The sequence below is a fragment of the Oxyura jamaicensis genome, chromosome 3 (genome assembly GCF_011077185.1).
Source record: "Oxyura jamaicensis isolate SHBP4307 breed ruddy duck chromosome 3, BPBGC_Ojam_1.0, whole genome shotgun sequence".
NCBI lineage: Eukaryota > Metazoa > Chordata > Aves > Anseriformes > Anatidae > Oxyura > Oxyura jamaicensis.
This window is the reverse complement of record NC_048895.1, coordinates 52,334,581-52,355,043: the sequence shown is the minus strand read 5'-3', so window position 1 is coordinate 52,355,043 and position 20,463 is coordinate 52,334,581. Positions and strand designations below refer to the sequence as shown.

The 20,463-nt window shown below is 34.6% G+C and overlaps 1 protein-coding gene across 12 annotated transcripts in view; it reads left to right on the top strand.

The window, feature by feature from the left end:
* The window catches only part of SYNE1 (spectrin repeat containing nuclear envelope protein 1), a 301,148-nt gene that overhangs the window by 38,024 nt on the left and 242,661 nt on the right, over positions 1-20,463 (top strand). For 10 of the 12 annotated variants that reach the window (XM_035322962.1, XM_035322953.1, XM_035322955.1 and 7 more), the window contains exons 1-2: positions 11,362-11,722; positions 14,282-14,343. In XM_035322962.1, the coding sequence (XP_035178853.1) occupies positions 11,644-11,722; positions 14,282-14,343 (141 nt within the window). In that variant the 5' untranslated portion in view covers positions 11,362-11,643. Of the gene's footprint in view, positions 1-11,360; positions 11,723-14,281; positions 14,344-20,463 lie in introns of those variants that run through there. The other 2 variants (XM_035322958.1, XM_035322952.1) reach the window with 2 other exon arrangements.

The following is a 20,463-nucleotide window of genomic DNA, read 5'->3' as shown; positions in this document are numbered from 1 at the left end:
TTTTTTTTTTTTTTTTTTTTTTTTTTTTTTTTTTTTTTTTTTTTTTTCTGGCAGTGAGGAATATTTTAGAACCTTAGATTTGGTGAAAATAAGATGGACCTGAAAAATTTCAAACTTAGAAGTTTCTATAAAAAGTATATATATTTTTTTTTCCAGCAAAAATTTTGTCAATGTGTGTGGTTGTGACCACTCTCCTTTCCTATATGGACAAGTGAACAATCTCATAGCTGCTTTCTTTTGTCCACACGTATGCCAGTACTGGAAGAACTAAATTCTGGCTCCATCACTATCATCAGCAAGGCATCCTGTCTCTTCAGTGGAGTTGGGTTTTTCTTCACTGTGTTTTAGATGTCCCTGTAGATAGTCTGCATTCATTCACTTCTTACATAAAATTTGCAATGAAACCTTGAATAATTTTTCTGATTAAAAATATGAATGTGAACTGATGGGTTTGTCACAGAATATATTAAATGTTAACAGTGCTTAGTCACAGCATGCTTCCTGGGGAAATTTGAGATGTCATTGTCTTTTTTTTTTTTGGTGGGCTATTTATTTTTGTTATAATGGTTGTTTCTTGTTGTTGTGTTGTTTTGTTTGTTGAACAACCTACTGTGAATATGCTTCTCTCTTCTTTTTTATACCATTTTAATACATTTTTGGATATGCAGTACATGTGAAATCCCCCATGAGGAAATATATTTTTCTGCTTATTGTTGACAGACATGTTCTTCTGTATAAAATCAAGATGCACAGTCTGTCTAATTAGAATAGGGTTCCTACAGGAGAAAATAAATTCTTCGTGTGAGCAGGAAGATGAATGCAGGATATCTTCAGATTTTTTGACTTATTGAAAAAAAAAAAAAATATTATTATGTATAGATGTTTCTAGGACAAAATGTTCTGGGGATTGGTAAGGAGTTTATTTAGCAGGGACCTAGTAATAACATAACTTTTTATGTGACAGAAATCTTTTATCTGTCCTTTTTAACACGTGCTAAAAAGGTAGTATGAAAGAAGTGTACATTGCTGTTTCATGTGGGAGATGGTTGCCAATCGGATGTACAATCTGAATTACAAATGCTTGTCTCATTCAGTGGCAAAATTGCTATTAGTTTGTGTGTTGCAGGGCTGGAGCTGTTCAGCACCGTTTTTGGTGGGCTGACAAGGCAGAGGAGGGAGGGAGGCTGCTTGCCCTCTGCCAGGGCACCGCTGCTGCTGCCACCCTACGACGAGACCAGGGACTGACTCACTCTAACGCCGTTTTATTTTATTTTTTTTTCTCGTGTCCTTTCAAGTGACATAGTTGCTACAAATGCTCTTCTACCTGCTCAGTGGTGTCTGTGATTTGTAACCACAGGAAGAACTGTTTAAGGCAAACATGGTAGTGGCTTTTATTTATAAATACTTACTGTGGTGTGTTACAGGAGTATGCCAAATCACATTTTACAATACTAATCAATGTCCAGACAGGTACATTTTTATTTGAACAATGTCCAGTTTTGTGCCAGTCAGTCTGTTCAGTTCCATGGAATAAACTGGTTTCATGGAATAAACTGGTATAGCATACAAATGAAGGAAACTCATGGATTTGTGCTTGTTGGTTATCAGCTTATGCCCTAGGATGCTGGTGTGGAATGATATTCAGAGAACATACTGATTTTGATCAATGATTGAGTCCAACAAACTTAAGATTTGTTCTTAGTTACTTGACATGTTTTCATGAACATTAGTAACCAGTTTGCTTTGAGATTTTCCTCTTCAAAAGTGTTGGGTTTTAGAATATTCTGTCTTTTAATAAGCTTAATCAAAAAGAAAAACAAAACAAAAAACTTTATTTTCATAGGATTTTCATATCTTACGCAATGTTAAAGAATTAGCACGAGTTGCAAAGGCACATGGTTAATCATTAGGTCTGATGGGAAGTGCAAAATCATACATAGAAAACAAAATATTACTGATAGAGTATTTTCAATTTATCCACCAGAAATGGCAGGGAGTATTTGAATAAAACCTGTGTGGCTGTTTAATTAAATACTGATCTTATTACATGCTTAGAAGGGGCAAATATAAAGTCTTTCAGACACAATTACATCTGACATATGTGACTTTTGAGTTTGTCTTGGCAATAATAATATTTTAATTCCAGGGTAGAGATGTTTATAAAGTGAGCAGATTCTGTCTATTTGTTTTATTTTTCCAGCTGCCAGTCAGTTTTTTCTCACCTGCTGAGAGCGTGCTCTCTAGATGATTCACACTTTTCTTCTTTCTTCTCAGTCTCCTCGCATTAACACAGCTTTTGTCCCTTACGTGGCTGAAACAGAGAGAAATCTAGGTGCTGCCATTGGGATGGGAAGGGAAGTGGGGATAGGTACTGAGCAAGCAGAAGAGTTTATTTCTGGGATTAAGTAATCTCAGAGGAGCTGAAGCATTTATGGATAATAAAGATTGATTTTTCCCTGTATTCCCTGAGCAGAAAAATATTCCGCCACTCCTTGTGGGAACAGTTTATTTACAGACTGCTTGGCGATCCATTAAGGGGTGAAGCGTGCTTAAGTGAGAATGGTGAGTTGTTAGAGAGCCCAGGTGTTAAAATTCAAAGTATGTAATGAATCTGAAAAAGCTTGTAATTTGGACAAATTAGTATAGTTTTGTTTTGTTTTGTTTTTTTCCAGGGATAGCCAGAGTTCTGTTTCCTGCCAAATGTGTAACTCTGAACTTCCTTTTTATTTATTTATGTATTGAGGGGAAGAAAAAAAAAAAAAAAAAGGCAGCAGCCAATCTAAAATTAGGACTCTTTGCATCAAAAATAGCTTGTAGATGGATAGATTAAAAAAATAATTTTATTTCCGTTGGCTTGTGAAAGCATTGCTTACAGTAAATCATAATCTTTTTTTTCTTTTTTCTTTCTACTGTTTGTATCTCTTTATCAGAGAGTTTCTTTACTAGCTCATTTTATCTTTGCATCATTGAGCAATTATACACTCTGCCAGGCTTCAGCAGCCCTTACTTAGCATAATAGAATTGTCTCTAAGAATAAAATTTTCATGGAAATGAATCCAGTAGAATTACACTTCAGAATAGCTCACTGGTTTGTCCTGAAGTTTTAGTAAACTCTCTTACATTAGGCTGAGTGAAGTGAAATTACAGGCTCGGCTGTGACACTTATCACTCTAGGGGATCCCTGAATGTATAGGAAATTAAATGTTTTCAGCTGTGTATTTGGATGCTTGGCTTGAGAGACCTGGTCAGTGAGCATGACGGTGGTTGAAATTCAAAATGGTCAGTCCTATAAAGCTTTTATGTATGGAACTCACTGATGGTGAATGGACTTTATCAAAGTAGCTATTTAAAACAGAGCATATTTTCAAGATGTCCTTGCTTTGAGTCACACTGAGAGCAAAGGGACAGAGTAAGAACAAGGGTCACAGAAGTAACTGCCAGTGCAGGGAAATCTCAGTTCATCTTCACAGATTTGCCTACTGTAGCTTCCTTGAAAATAATTTTATCTGTAGAAATTGATTCCCACAGATGTACTATAGAAGTAATTAATTTATCATTCATAGTATAAAAATCTTAAGAAGATGTTAAACAGCAGTGGATCTACGTTTTTCAACCTCTGGGTTTCAAATGTAATTTTCACCAGCAAGACATGCTTCACATTGCATTTTAATACTGGTTTATTTTTAGCACAGAATATTGTTAATCCTCTGTAGGATTGTAACCAACAATGATAACTATTTCATAATTATTCTGTTTGTTTTTTCTTTCTTTTCTTTAGTTCAAGAAGGTTTCCAAGTAAATTGGAACACTGTGTGATTAGGGCCTAAAATCTTACTCTTTACTGATGACTCTTGTTTTGTCATAAGAAAAGTGCAGTCATACCTGTGGCATGTGCTGCCCAGTACAAGGGACAGGTGACAGGTTCAGCCATGCAGAGAAGAAGAGGGACCTGAGGTGTGCCTACTTGTAGCGCTACTTTTGCACAGATAATTTCAGCTCATTTGGAAGTCTGTATTTTCATGGTACATAAGTCTGTATTTTCATGGTACATACACAATACATGGTACATGTATTTTCAGGTGCATAAGACAGGTATAGCAAATACACAGTTTTTAGCAAATAGTCTTCTTAGTCATACCTGATCTGCATTTATAAGCAATAAGTAGGCACCAATAAAATGATGTTGACATCTTGGGAGATTGCTACAGTGTGGCTCTTCTTATGTCTGAAAACCTTCCTCTAACTCCTATATATATTCATATCTTATCTGTAGCCTTCTTCTCATGTTATTTTGTATTGTTTTTTTTTTTCATGTTTTTCCATGTTTTAAATGTTTTAAGTTTTAAGGCTTTATTTTTTTTGAAGAGAAAACTGCTACTTCAGTTTTCTCTTCATCCTGTTGATTTGAGTATCAATTCTAGATCCTCACAGTATTTGAACATGGGTTACCAGAATTCTGAATAATATTTCATGTGAGTGCTTATTGTGTCTGATACAATAATTTTTTTATTCCACACTTAAGCTGATTATATCCTATCAAATAACATCATACAACCTCATTTGCCATTTTCATGGCTGTGTTGCACTTGTGGCTTATATAATTCCTGTAGTAGAACTACAAAAGTATTTATTCCTTCAGTCTGGTTTTGTACAATGAGTTTCCACCTCAAAGCATAAATTTGTGTTAATCCCCACTTATGTACTTATGTAACTTTGCACTTTAGCTGTTTAGTAATATAGTACTTTAACTTTTTCCAATTCAGTAAACTCCACTTATTTCCCCTCCTCCCTCACCTCCCACCTTTTTTTCTTTTTTGAAAGTATTCTGATTCCATTGTATTGGTGTTTCCCAAATATAAGTCATTGTTAAGTTTATAAGCATTGTTGTGATTTTCTTGCCAAAATCGTGGCTGAAAATATTAAAAACTTAGACTAGTGTTTGAGGAATTCCAACTTTTGTTCCTAATTATATCATTAGCATTTAAGGATGCTCCTTCAGCATAGTAGCTCTGTTTTGCTTGTTTGTTTTTTAACTGGCACAGTGATTTGTTTTATGAGTAGTTCCAGAGGCAGGTAGTGGGACAACTCCCTGAATTAGCTACTACTCACTTTAAAGTGGCGGACTTTTTCATATACCACATTTTAAACACGAGTGGTATAATTTTTTAAGTGAGGGATTGTTTTTTGGGGGACACTTAAGAAAACAAAGGAAAAATGAGGAAGGTAAAAAAACATTGTGCATGTACCAATGTATACTCAATTATTTCCTGAAGACTGTCATTCAGAAACAGCAGAAGGTTTCTCTGATAGGAATACTTGCATCATCTAAGGCCATGTTGTGTTTGCACAAGTCCTCTATTAGTATGATGTATGTACCTAACCACCTGTTACTTCACCTTTAACATCTCTTCAGCACTTCCATAGATATCAAACTTCTCATTCTTTCTGAAAATTTGTAAATATTAATTTGTTTCAGCATAACGTGCTAGATTTTTTAGACTTTGTATTTTGTTTTTTGTTGCCATGTTTTTTCTTTGTTGTTGTTGTCTGTTTCACTCAAGGACCAATGGAATGTAGGAAGTAACGCTTCCCCAATACCTCAGTTCTTATATATGCTCATATACATTTTTATTTTATTAAAGTTCACACTTAGAAGAATAATTAATTTGTAAGGTCCTGATTTGAACCTGAGTTGGAAGACATATGAGCATGTGTATAATTTTATAAATATGGTGTGAAATTAATATGTTTTTTAAAGTAAATTTGCACATTTCTTATTAATACAAAATGTTTTTTTTTTATTATTATTTACTACTTATACTGAATCTATTGAGTTCAACATAACTGAATATGTGAGTAAAGCATTTATAATTTAATTCTGAATGTTCTTTAAATTATTATGCCTCCAAGCATTCAAATATAATAATTGCTTTCTTTCCCTTAAGCAAATTTTCATAGACTTTTGTTTACACTGTTTATAACTATAGTAAAAAAGATCTCAAGGGAAAAACTGTCCAAACTTTCCACAGGGTAAATGAAGGATTCTACATTATAGTTAATGTTTAGTATGGTATTGTCATTTCCCTGAGTCTAGGCATAAACAGAACTAAGATATGATTGCAGAAAGTTTTTTCTACAAGACATGAATCATGATGTATATTTTGTTTTTCTGCATAGATTTATGCATGTTACACACGCTTCACCCCTACATCCTTATTTAATCTCTTGGATAATGTGTGCTCAGTATGTCTCCATTGGTTTGACTTTTCTTAGTAGATTCTAACCTCTTCCATGTCTGAATCAAATATTCTCCACTTCTTTTAGGCTACTGAATTCACTGGAAGCATAGATAAACAGTAATGTATAGAATAGAATAGAGAAATTCAGTTGGAAGGGACCTTCAAAAATGATCTAGTCCAACTGCTTGATCACTTCAGGACTAGCCAAGGGTTAAAGTATATTAATTTGCCCGAATGCTTCTTGAACACTGATATGCACGGGGTGTGAACCACCTCTCTAAGCCTGTTCTAGTGTTTGACCACCTTCAGGGTAAAGAATTTCCCTAATGTCCAGTTTGAACCTCCTCTGGAGCAGCTTTGTGCCATTCCTTTGTGTTTTATCTTTGGTTATGAGTGAGAAGAGACCAGCACCTTCCTCTCCAGTTCCCCTGCTCAGGAAGTTGCAGAGAGCAACGAGGTTGCCTCTTGGCCACCTTTTCCTCAGACAAGACAACCTGAGTCTCCTCAGCCTCTTCTCTTAGTACATGCCTTCCAGCCCTTTTACCAGCTTTGTTGCCCTCCTCTGTACAATTTCAAGGGCCTCTTATATTGCGGACACACAAAATATTAAAGGTGAGACTGCACCAATACTAAATATAGCAGGAAAATCACCTCTTTTGACTGGCTGGCTATATTGTGTTTAATACATCCCAAAATGCAGTTTGCCCTCCTGGCTGCCAGGGCATGCTGCTGCCTCAGGTTCAGCTTGCTGTCAGCCAGCACAGCCAGATGAGATGTCCCTCATCTCTCAATCTGTACATGTTTCTGGTATTGCTGCATACCTGGTGCAGCACCTGGCATTTTCCTTTAGTGAACTTCATGCTATCACTGATTGCCCAATGCTCCAATCTATTTATTCCTTTCATCCACCAAGTGGCTGACCTTATCATAGAAGATCAAATTACTAAAGCAAGACTTTCCCTTCATGAATCTATGTTGATTAAGCTCGATAATAGCTTTGTCATTTACCTGACTTTCAATAATATCCAGGATAATCTTCTCCGTAATTTTTTCTGAGACTGAGGTTAGAGGTCTGTAGTTTCCTGGGTCTTCTCTTATGCCCTTTTTGAAAATGGGTATAACTTTGGCTAGCTTCCAGTCAGCAAGGACCTCCCCAGATTTCCATGACCTTTGATGACAGAAATTTGTTCCATGCTGTGTATTTGGCATAAATAATTTAAGTTTATCTTCCTTAATAAATGAAAATGAATTTAAAATATTCTTGCACAAAGTCTCTTCAGGACGCTTAACATTGTGAACAGTCTTGTTAATGTCATACAATATTAACAAATCTACTGAAAATCAATCACAACTCAAAGTAATTTGCCTTCATGACATGTTTGGCTTCAGGAGAACACCACTTTCTGTTGTTTTAGGAGATGGTGTAAGTGCCACAAAGTAACAGATGGAATTGGAGCTTGTCCTCTCAATTTTCAAACATATGCTACCTTCAGTCTGATCTCATAGGTATTTTTGTATAACTGCATGTTAAGTACCCTTCTTGACAGTAGAATTACTACTTAAAGAAAGATACTAAGAAAAATACTTGTAGACTGTCTGGTACTGATCTGGGTAGATTTCAACATTTTTAAAACCTTCCTTAAATGATTTGATGTGAATGAACTTTGTCTTTAAGACTTCCGTTAAAAATTAAATATTTCTTTACCATAATACATGTTTAGTTCAATCTGATTTTATAAAAACCTCTAGGGGAGGGGAACCATCCCCACACAAAGGTTGTCATACACAGTATTTTAATGTCAATGGAAAGAATTGCTGTAAAATATGTATGTAAGTGGTAATGATGCCAGTTGCAGACCTGTGGTGAACTGAAAAACATGATTTCTTTCAGATATTTTTTTTTATTGTAATCATTACAGATGATGTTGTAGATGGTACAGAGTTTATAGGCAAGAAAATGATTTTTCATGCCCCCCTCCCCCCTTTTTTGTCAGGGTTTCTTTACATTTTTAAGTCTTTATGAAAAGTTCTTTCATAAACTGGTATGCTTATTACCATGGAAGCATTGAAATTTGAGATTATTTTCTTGTAAAATAGAATACTTGGTAACAAACAGGATTTTCTACCTGATCTGTATATTTAAAGATATGTTTTGGATGATGACAATTAAGGAAAATAACTGTTGCATCAAGCTGTTTTCACCTTGCATACATGTCTAGGAAAAGATAAGCATGTGTAAACATTTAGTTCACTGTCACCCATGCCAGACTGATGAATAAGCAGACACCTTTATAGCTTCCAATCTAGCATCTTTTGGAAGGCACTGAAGTCATTACATATAATCGTATAATTACATATAATCATATCAGATGTTGAATATTCTGATTTTAGGTAACATCTTTCTTCAGAATACTGCTTTAAAAATTAATTGAATGGGCTCTTAATTGTTTTCTAAAAGATCTTATTTTCATTTCTGAGTATATTCAGCCAAGTACAGATATGAAAATGAGTAACATTTACATCTACATGAAGATTAAGAGGACATTTAGTGTAGATGATAAAAGTAACAGTAGTGCATCAATACAGGCAAAAATGCAGTAAACATAAAATGAAAATACATTAATTGGAACATTTCTATTCCTACAAATGATATAAAATCTCTGGTTCCTGAACCATCATACTAAAGCTGCCTCCAGATTGAGCAATGGTGAGAACTCCATAGAACAGATCCCCATAATTTTCCTTAGTGGGGCTTTGGCCAGGATGGCTTGATGCCTTCTAGCACATGTGCATGGATTTCCTTTCCGCAGAAACTGATGGGGAGCAAGCTGGTGCTGAGTGAAGGAGCAGAATATGGCTGGTGTGTGCACTTACAGCTCAAAGATTGGAGATTTAGATAACAGATCTGTTAGTGGTACTATTTTACTGTCTCTTTGAAAAACCTGGTCTTTCTCCTCAAAAAATAAAAATAAAATCCATGGAATATTTTAAATTATATTCCTATTCCTTATATTACTACTGTTGAGCCTCAAAGTCAACTGCATAGCAGTGGCTGCAGAAATCAATCTTCTTTTTCTCTCTCTTACTTTGCTCCCACTGCACATAGGTCTCTTATCGTTTTGTTCTTTCTAAAATGTATAAAGTAAAAGTTAAACTTAGCAAGTGGCAAACAATATATTAACTTTAGAGAGAATTCTGAATGGAGGTGCTCATGTGGCTTAAAATATCGATTATTTTCATAACTAAAGTCTCCATATTATTGCTTTGACTCTGAAAGCTTTTCTGCAGCTGCTGTAAGTTAAGAATGTCCTTAATGAAGACAGAAAATGCCATATAACTTTTCCTATTGAAAGCTTTAGGGAATTTATGCCAAACTGCTGACCAAACAAACCTTCCCAGCAGGGTGCTTGCTATTTGTCGCTTTCTGTGCTGTGCATGTTCTCAAATGACATCTTGAAACACTGCAGGTGGTTTGGCACTTGTCTGCACTTCCAAGTTGTCTTAGTTATATTCCTAAAGACTACAAAGGCCTAGGAAACAACATCAATAACACCAAACAGCTTCCCTTTTTTGTTGTTATGTTTAGGACTTTACTAGCATCAGGAAAGAAAGCAAAAAAGAATAATTTGTGCTACAAATGAGGAGCTGTGAGCAACTTGTTTTTTATGAAAGTAGAAAACAAAGCAAATGCTAGGTCACCAAGAATCAGTCTAGATGCTTTCGTTAGCCATGTGTGAACGCACCTTTGTCATGTCTCTCACTCTGTGCATGAGACTCCTACTTGTGTGATCATGCAGCAGAACACTCTATGTGCAAGCCTATGCTGCAGCTACCTTCCCACCATCCAATTCCTGTTTACCTGAGGCCAGAGGGGTGTGATGTGAGATCTGCTGCTACACACTATGCATGTACAGTTCTACAGCTAAGACAGAGCCTGGGTAGCTTAGGAAAACTGTCTCTAGAAGAGCTCTGCTGGAGAGCATGCCATTACTTTGTCTCTTCATGTATATATATGATACGTGTGATAATACTCATAATGTGCATGCATATTGAATATTTCATCAACATATTCATAACTGCCATATTAATAAGATACACATTATTCTTTCAAAATTATTAATTACTAATAAATTATTTTTATTAATTTATTTTATTAATTTATTTTATTACAGTAAAGATGTGTTTGTCTTTTTTCCTAGTCAACCTAAATTGTATTTTGTTGGTCGTGCTTCAGCAAAGGAAAGCTTTGTAAAATATGAAGATATTTTCAGCCAATTAAAGGAAGATAATTGATTAAATAAACTTTCTTGCAACATTTCATTTGAATGCAGCATGATCTTGTCAGAGTCATCATGTTCTACACAGAAAGAAATTTGAATTCAGCCTCTGTAATGATGCAATTGCTATAATGGCATACCAAAAACAGCCCTTTTGTTCTCATTTCAGTATTATGTACTGCTGTGTTGGCCCCTGTCAGTGAACAACATATGAATTTCCACACGCACTGTTTCATAACTGCCTTCACTTTACCAGAGCAAAACAAAGTCTGTTCAGATCCTCTGGTGCTCTGACTTAATGCAATGGAAAGTACATTGTCTTTTCAGAAATTGCAGTATGTTTCAGGCTGATTTAGATGCACTCCAAAAATTCTGTGCATCCTTACATGTTTCATTCTTCTTATACAACAGTTCAAATATATTACTAAAAGCAAAGTGGCCTACATGTCTGTTCAGATTCATTGTTTGCTATTTCTTCCAGTTCAGTGTTTCAGTGGAAAAGCTGAAGGGTATTCATGTCTAAACAGAGTATGCAAAGAGGAATTCAAGTGGTTGCTTTTAAAAGCTGCTTTCCTTTATGCGTATGAAACCTAGAAAAGGGCTATGTTATTCAGCCATTTTTATGCTTACTGAGCAGTGTGTTATTACAAAAGCATCGGTGAGAAGACTGCATTGCTTTTTTCAGCCACACATCTTGCTGTTTTTGGATATCAGCAGTGTAGTTCGGTTGTCCCAGTCCCTGGATGAATTATTCACGCTCTTGACATCAGAAGTTTCTGTGCGTGGATTGGCTGGTGCTGGGTTAATAAAATCTTTCCTCAGGAAAACAGTGGAGAAGGATGATGGCAGTGAGACCAGCAGAGCTTCTGCTTCCAACACAGCTGGCTTTCTCTGGCTCTTGCATCTCTGCAAAAAAGCATAAAGATGATTTTAAGGTCTGCCTTCATATGAATTATCTGATAAGAGCAGGTGGAGGGATTTGTGTAAGAGGCCTGCATTGCCAGTGAAGGGAAAAAAAAAAAAAAAAAAAAGAAGAAAAAAGAAATTGTACTTGAAGAATTACTTCTGGCTGTATTCTAAAGAAACACTGCACACTACACCAGACAGGAGCAGCAGCAGCAGTGCTTATGGCTCGTTACAAAGACGCTGGCAGCAGAAATGTTACATCGTTAAATCTGCTTCCCGGGTCCTTTCAGTACCGTCAGGGTAAGTGGTGTAATCAGGGTGATGGCAGTCCTTGCAAGTGGGGAAGGCATAACAAACAGTATGACATATGCGTCTTGTGGTTATGGATAAGCACTACTTCTGTAGAGAAGTAGTTAAATGAAAATAACATATTTCCTTCCAAGAAAAATTGTAAATATATATTTATTGCTAAATTTGTAAAATTGAGCCGCTACTTGTATTATTATCAGACATAGGTTACTTTAATTGGTACAACCTGTGCCTTTTTTAAAACCTATACAAATTAAATGCTAAAAAAAATGAGACACAGTTATTAATATTTGCACTGGAGCTCATAAAGAATACGTTGTTCACATATATTCCCTTGAAGCAGATTCTTTTGCAATGCTATTTCTGCTGTTTGTTGATATGACTGAGACTGAGTGTCTACTGCTGCTAACCATTTAGATGCTGGGAGTTAGTTCTCTAATTTCCAGCTGCTGACAGAAGACAGCTTCTTCAACCAGCAGGATGCATTGTAACTAGAAATTAGGGAACTCAAGGTGAAAATCATTCTCTCATTCCTGAAGTTCAATTTCTGAAGGTGCAGTTCTTTTCTTTTGGTATGTCTATGTTGTATCTGGATTTCTGGGGAATTTTAAGTTGCAGAGGTGTGAAGGTAGTCAGGACTGGACTGATCCTGCGCAGAGGCTCTCTCTCAGTCCCCATACCTACATCCAAATGTACAAATAATGCCAGTGAAATGAATTGGGCTAACATCATTGCTCGTCAGAGCAGACGTCATATTTACTGTATCTCACGAGGGAAACATCTTTTTCACGGTTAAAACCATCCAGTGAGAAATCTGTTTTCCAGAATGTAGAAACTCAATAGTTTTTAACAGTTTTTATCATTTCAGTTATCTTTAAATATTTGTGGGTTTTGATGCTGTTGTTTTGTTTTGTTCTTAAGTCATCAAAATTTCCATTTATTGAATCAGAGTTCAGAATTTAATTATTTTCGCATTACTTGCCTGTAAGGTAGATTCTGAAAATTTTATGAATGTTTCAAAAACAGTGTAAAAGAGCCTACCCAATGAAATCAAAGGAAAACAAAGAATGCAAAAATATCTTCTTAGACATGAAGTATGCTATTCTAGTAATAGATGCTAGAGATGTGTCTTTTTCCCCATGGTATTTATTATCTGTAAGATAATGCTTCTTTGTAAAGAAAATGTAGAATTAGTCATAAGACACAAATATATTTCTAGAGCTTGTATGTGATCAAGGAGCAATTGTTATCCCACTTGAAGTAACATTTTGCCTGATGAATTTTGTGCAGTGATTTGTATCTTTTTGTACCTTCACTGTGGAGCAGCATTATATTAGTGTAAATGAAGGAGCTTAGTATGTATATTAGCATATACGTTAGTAGTAGTATGTGAAACTCCAGAGCTTTAAAGGGCATTAAAGAATATTCCCTTTTAAGTTTACAGTTATGAAAGAGAAAAAAATTGCTTTTCAGTGTAGCACAAGTCAGAAACAAAGGCAGAACTAAAATTATATTTTCAATCTGTAGGCTTTGGGACATGCATGTGTTCTTATAGAGAGTAAATATTTAACTGGACTTTTATTTATTTGGATTTTCTGTAGGGGTATGAATGTGCTCATTTAGAATTGATGATGACATAGTGACACAATTTTTTTTTATTATTTTTTTTTTCAGAGAAATAGCATTTCCTTTTATCTCCAAAAGCGAAAAATCCTAATAGAAATATGTAAATGCTACTTGTGTAAAAATTATTCCATGTGTCAAAACTGATTTCCAAGAAAGGTACAGGGTTTCATGGACTGGTTACAGGGCTGTGATTCTTTTTCTTCCTGGCTGTGGAGCCATGACCCTGGCTGCTGAAGTTAGAAGAGCTCATTTGGGAGCTATTTTTGCCTATGCAGCTGGCAACAGTCCATGAGGGGCTATCTGAGAATCAGTGGAACTCACTATAAATCAGACAAGTTCTGCAACATAGGACTGAGGGAGGTAGTATATGATCTGAACTAACTGATGGCTTCTCTCTAGCATGATCTCCCAGAGGACAAATAAGGCTGAAAGTTCAGTTTCAGATATTAAATCCAACATTATGAATATTTTCAAATATACATTCTAATAATATTTTTTCTATATCTTCTAAATTTGATTTTCCAAATGAAAGCAACTTGACTGTCAGATGTCAGACATACTTTCTAACTGAAAAGTATAGTAGAACTTCTAGGTGCTCAGAATTTTTTCTTGGGTAAATATAATGTCAACTTGGAAGTCGAATTTATCTTGGCATTCAGACTTGAAATGGTGTCTTACTTTTCAATCACTCATTAAGACTTGAACTTTGCTGTGAAACTTCAAACAGTCAAATTGGCAGAGTATTATTTTAAGACCTGAAGGTTTTTGTTATGGGTAGTTACAAAAAAAATAATATCTGAATTGTCTCAAGAAAATTGTGGCGTTTCTGGCAAATGCATGATGCATATCATAGACTATTATTCTTCCATTATATAAATCCAAAAATAGTCAGCAATATCTAAACATTTTTTTTTCTTTCCTCAGATGAGCAAGAGTCAGTGCAGAAAAGGACTTTTACAAAATGGATCAATTCTCATCTGGCTAAGGTAATGTATGGCTTTGAAGTATATATATATATGTTATTTTTTAATCAAACCTTTTTATTTGTACATATGCAGGCTCTGCAGTATAGAATATGTCAGATTTGGCTGAGCAGAATAGCATAAACTTGAAAAGCAATCCACATTATCTGTACACTATCAAAGATAAGTATGATTCAGTATGGTAGTGATTGAGGCAGCTACATTTATAGGCAACTGTTCAGCTCCTTTTGCCAAAACTAAGGTCTAAAAGTTAGCACATTAGCAGCTATTCCAGCCAGAGAAAAGATTTGAAACTTTTTTTTTTTTTTTTTTTTTAGTGAAGTAGAAATATTATTATATACAATGTACTTGAATAAAACTGAGTCAGTGGTGTAGTTTGATAGAGGCATCCTGGACTGGCTGCAAATATAAATAGTGCATTTTGAATTCAGTGCCAAAATTATTATCTGACACATCTGAGTATATATCATGAAAGTATTTTTGCTTCCTTTTACCACAACCTAAAACTCAATTTCTGGTGTTAGCGCAGGAAGTGATTTGCACACAATTTAAAAAATATTGTTACAACTGATATCAGATTTATCTAACAACTTGAGCAGTGACATTTAATTTGGCACTTGCCAGAGTTTTCTCACAGCACAGCTCTGCCTGTTGTTATCCATCAGTCCAGTCGATTCAAATATCTAAAAGTGTTCTTGAATTATGAACATGAATGAGTTTGAAAGTTGAGCATGGAATAGTTAAAATTGTATTGTTTTACCTTCTGCATACAGAGTTGAGAGATAATGCCCAAAAAATAATAACAATAATAATAAGGTTATGATTGGCTTAGATATATGTATATGTTGTTAATTATACATATGTGTGTGTGTAATGATCATTACTAGTAGTAACTATCTAATCCTTGGGAGGAGACAAAATCATGGTTGCAGCTCAAATAAGGTATTTTGTTCTGAATTGACAGTTGTAAAATCAACCTTTACTATACCAAACTGATTGGGCAATGAGGGCTCAGATAGACCTTTTGACTTTTTTTTTTTTTTTTTTTTAATCTGTATGTGTATTTCTTTAAACTCTGTGATACTGTAAAGATAGATCAAATACTCATGTTCAAACAAAGCAATAAACAAGCTACAACCCTTACATTTAACAACCTGAGCTATGGTGTAGTATTTAGTCTGTGTTAATTCACCCTTTAACAGGAAAGTTTTTTCTGTCATATTGATAACTGTCAGCAAATTTGCCTCACTGCCTAAGCCAGGTTTATAAATGATCTGTTTTGTTTTGCTTCTCACTTACTTACTTTTACAGGAGAAACACAGTTTTTATATTACAGAAGTTAGACCCAAAAGAGGAACAGTGAGCCATGCCTTTCAAATGTTTACATTCTTGAAGTTTAAACTTTTAAGTCTTTGTTGGTCATGTTTTTGGAAAGTGTGGAAGTATGTTTCCTGCATTCCTTACAGCTGTAGAAAGTACGAATGTGTCTGTGAAACACACAGGTTTCTCTCACACTCATGTTCTACATTGTAATCTAGAAATTGAATATTTAGGTTATTGGTTATTATAAAAGGTCATTGCAATTTTTATTATTTAAAATGAAAGTGAAAGCTATAACATCTCCATTGTCTGGAGGCCCTTGAAATGTGTTAGGAAAAAATCCTGGAAGCAGACCCACTTTTAGACAGAATTGTCTGCTCTCATGTTTGAACACAGTAAAATGTGGAGCACCACAAAAATCCTAATCCTAATGAGGACTATCATGAAATGCTGGCCTTGCACTGATTGCTGAAAAACAACAGTGCATGATGAACTGTCAAGAGACTGAAAAATCCTTCCTGGTCTGAAGGAAAGGAGATGTCACCCTTTCAGATCACCCCAATTTATGTCCATATGACTCTCAAACACCTAGCAGTTAGAAAACACATACCAGTCCTTTAACTGCTCCATCAACAATGTTTTCTGTCAGGAGAGGTAAAGACTAGGAAGACTTGAGATAACAAGGAAGCTGTGCTTTCAACAGCTTTGTTCCAAACTTTCACTGTTTGCCATGTTTCTTTTACCTGTGAGAATAACACAGTTGCTTGAAGTAAATAATGTTGCAGCCTTTTGGAGAATAAGGCTTGTGATTACTTTTGGCTACTGTAGACCTACTACTTTACCCAAAGTGTTTGTACTGTATACATTTTTGTACTGTACACACTTTCAGGACTTTTCGTAACTTGCCATCTGTATGAATTAGCAGCTGGTTTATTGAAACTAAAAGATTAAAAGTTTATTGTTTTAAAATACTGATAGATAGCTTTGACTGATAATACTATGAATAAAATATTATTTGTATGGTTGTTAGTGTATGAAAATTCTGAGGCTAAAAACAAGATGTCTAATGGTATTTATTTATTTAGTAACTCAATTTACTCTAAATCATTTTGTTTCCCTTCTGAGAGATGTGCACCCCAATTCTGAAATATGGTCACTCCTGGAAGTGTTGATCCAAACTCTGATTGATTTTTTTATTTGGTTATTTATATACTTCAGTCTTCAGACAGGTAGTATAATACAGCTTCATTTTGGGGCAGATTTTAGCACTAGGCTATATGCGTCCCTTAGCAAGTTCAGGCTGTTTGAACCTGTTCCGTGATTCTGACTCAGAAACCTGAAATTGTCTCTGCTCCACAGTTCCAGAAGCTAAGGCCAAAGCTGCCGGATAAACATAGACTATCTGTCCTCTGGCTGTCATTTTTAATACTTGTGCATCTCTGCAGGCATAATGACAATTGAAATACACATATGTAACAGGACTACAACACTCATGTTTTCTAGCTGCGTGTTACTATTTCATACAATTCATTTAAGCTTCCAAAACTAGACCTCCATCCTCCTCTCAGTCTCAACCTTCAAATCCATAGAAATAATTTGTTTGCTTCTTAGTATATTTTGAGGAATCTTTCCAAAGGAAAAGTTTTAAATAGAGGGCAATATTACACCAAACGTAATACAAACAAACAACAACAAAAATGCTCTAAATTACTCTAATTCTAATTTACTTTCAATACTTATCCCGATTTTTATTTTATTTTTCTTGGATAGCAGTTTAGATGAGTAAAGAAGAAACAGCAAAACACGCTTCTTTGAAAAACAGCAGAAGTATATGCCTTTTATTGCCTTTGTCATTTTCAATGAAAGTGCTGGAAAACAGAAGTTTCAAAACTTTTGAACACAGACAGTAAATTGGTTTAACCCAATCAAATAACGTGTTATATAGGCATAACTTCAGTATTTGTGCTCATGAATGTATTGTTGTAAACTCACCGAACAGAGCAAATAACAAATATATACTGAAAAAAATAGTATTTTTTTTGTATTTCTATTAAAAAGGTGTATATATCAAGAAACAAAACCAAGTAATGAATATCAAATCAAAATAAAACTAAGAATGGATAAATATTTGTACATTATGCAAATACAACGTTCTCATAATGCTGAATTAAATCTGGATATTAAACCTTACATTAGGGCTTTAGAAACTGCAAAAGCTATATATGTTTTATAGAACAAAGAAAGGAAGAAAAAGAAATGGATATAGGAAGATTTATAACTCTCCCACGCAAGGCTGTCAGCTGTACTAATTTGTGCTTTGAATGTAACTTGGTCTTCACACAAGAGCTACATCATTTTTATGAGTAAACTAAGTAATTCTCTGTCTTTTTCAAATGGGAAAACAAAGGCTGCTAATTGTCTTAGTCTTCTTGTCTTTCACAAGAAAAACTTTAAGCTAAGTCCATCTTGTCTTCATTATGAGGGAAATCTGGCTGGAAGTTTTTTGCTCCAACAGTCACTGCGTGTATTCACTACTATTGCATGTAACTCTAATATTAAATCAATAAGGAATGATAAACTAATTTGTGCGAAGAAAAAAAAAAAAAAGTAATGTAAAACCTAGGGCCTGATCCCTCAGACCTTAGTCATAAAAATAGTCATTAATGGCAAGAAACATAAAAACGGTGTGCTTAAGTATTTATGAATTAAACTGGGGCAGAGGGGTGGACCATATACTACAGAGTTAACCAGAATTTCACATTCTCCTTCCTGTACTCACATGTACTTCCCAGCCGAGACGAATTCAGTAGTTAAACAGATTTTTTCCTATTTGTACATGTGGATGGGTTTTCCTGCATTTTTTGAGGAGGTTTGGAATATTGTTTGAAAATTAACATTGTAAAGGTAGCTTTCATAATGCTTCTGATAACTGTTCTTTGTACAGCGTGATGTACTTATTAGAAATGTTAAGTACAGGGTGTGAGGAAAATATTCCTGTAGCAACAATACAAATGAAATGAAATGAATGAAATGATGTTGGAACAGAACAGCAAAGCTTCGCAAGGGAGACTCTTTATCAGGGAGTGTACTGACAGAACAAGGCATAATGATTTTAATCCAAAAAAGGGTAGAGTTAAATTAGATAAAAGGAAGAAATTCTTCACAATGTGAGTAGTGAGACACGAGAACAGGTTGCCCAGAGAAGCTGTGGATGCTCCATCCCTGGAGGTGTTCAAGGCCATGTTGGATGGGGTTTTGAGGAACCTGATCTAGTGGGAGGTGTCCCTGCTCACGAGAGGGTGCTTGGAAGTAGATGATCTTTGAGGTCCCTTCCTACTCAATCATTCCTTTGACATATCCATTATATGATATATATATATATATATATATCATATATTTTACCATATTTTATTTTATTTTAATATATATTATCATATATATTTTATTTATATATATTTTACCTATCTGTCTATCTATCTATATTATATTAGGTATATAATTATCTGGATATCTGTTGGTTCCATATTTGAGGTTTGGATATTACAAAACTTAGTTTACTGTGTCAGAGGAATGTCTAGATATTGTAGGATTATCATATATCTCTTTTTGTGAGGCTTGTCAGTCAAATGCTTTTTGTATGTACTGATGTTCTTTAAATCATTCATAATATTTCCTGAACACTGCAGCAAAGGAGATCATCTTGGAAGAGCAACAAGTCTAAGCAAAGCATTTCCTCATCAATTAACATTAGTGATTAATTCTAAATACAGATATTTAAATAAAAAATTAATGCTGGGAAAAATGGTTCATTAACCTTTAAAATTCATTCCACATTAATTCTTATTCCTCCTACAGAGCACATGAAATTAGATGTACTGAGTATGCTTCTCTCCTTGTGACGTGACTGTTCCTAAATGTCAATATCACTATAAACTAACTCCTGTGACTACATATATTGCAATAAATGTGTTGAAAGAGTACATGTGATAAAGTATATAGACTATCATTAGTATCGTTTTGCTTTTTTGCTTTCCTGGAGAAGCTTATGAAAAACCACTATCAAGTACTAAGGCATATGAAATTTTAGTGGAGACCTGACAAGTTGTAGATTTAATGTATGATTGCTCATCAAAGTATATTCTGAGTATCCCCAAATAATTTTGTCGAAGAAGCTTAAAATGACAACTTTCCCTTAATACTACAGAATTTTAAAAGTTACTTCGTGTGCTTTATTAATGTTATTTTTTTTTCATGGTTTAAAAATGGTTTAATTAAACTATTTTGTACAGACTTTCCATCATTCAAAATATATGTTGAATTTTTCCACATTCAAAACATAGTTTAATGGGATCATTACAGCCAATCACTTTGCTGAAGCTATACAGTTACAAGAACAAAGACAAAATCTGGACTACGTTTTATATTTTCAAGATTACAAAATTTTAAGTTAATTTTCACTCCCTACTTTTACTGATTTGCAGTTAGCATTTTGGCAATGTACCACTAGATGAATAGTTGCTAAGGCCTGGTGAGTCTCTAGAATAAAAAAGTATGCAACAGATTTTATCTATAGACTTCTAAAACAAAGAAACAAAGCTTTCTTCTTTGGAGGATAATAAGTAAGCAATATACATCTTCAATTTATCATTTTATTTCATTTGCCATTACACATACAGCCAAGGACTAAGTCTTTATTCATTTCAACAGAAGACTCTGTGTTAATTTCAGTAGAGGATCTGTCTCTGTAAAATATTATGTAGCTTGAGCAACACTGTTCAATGGTTGATGTAAATAGATAAATGT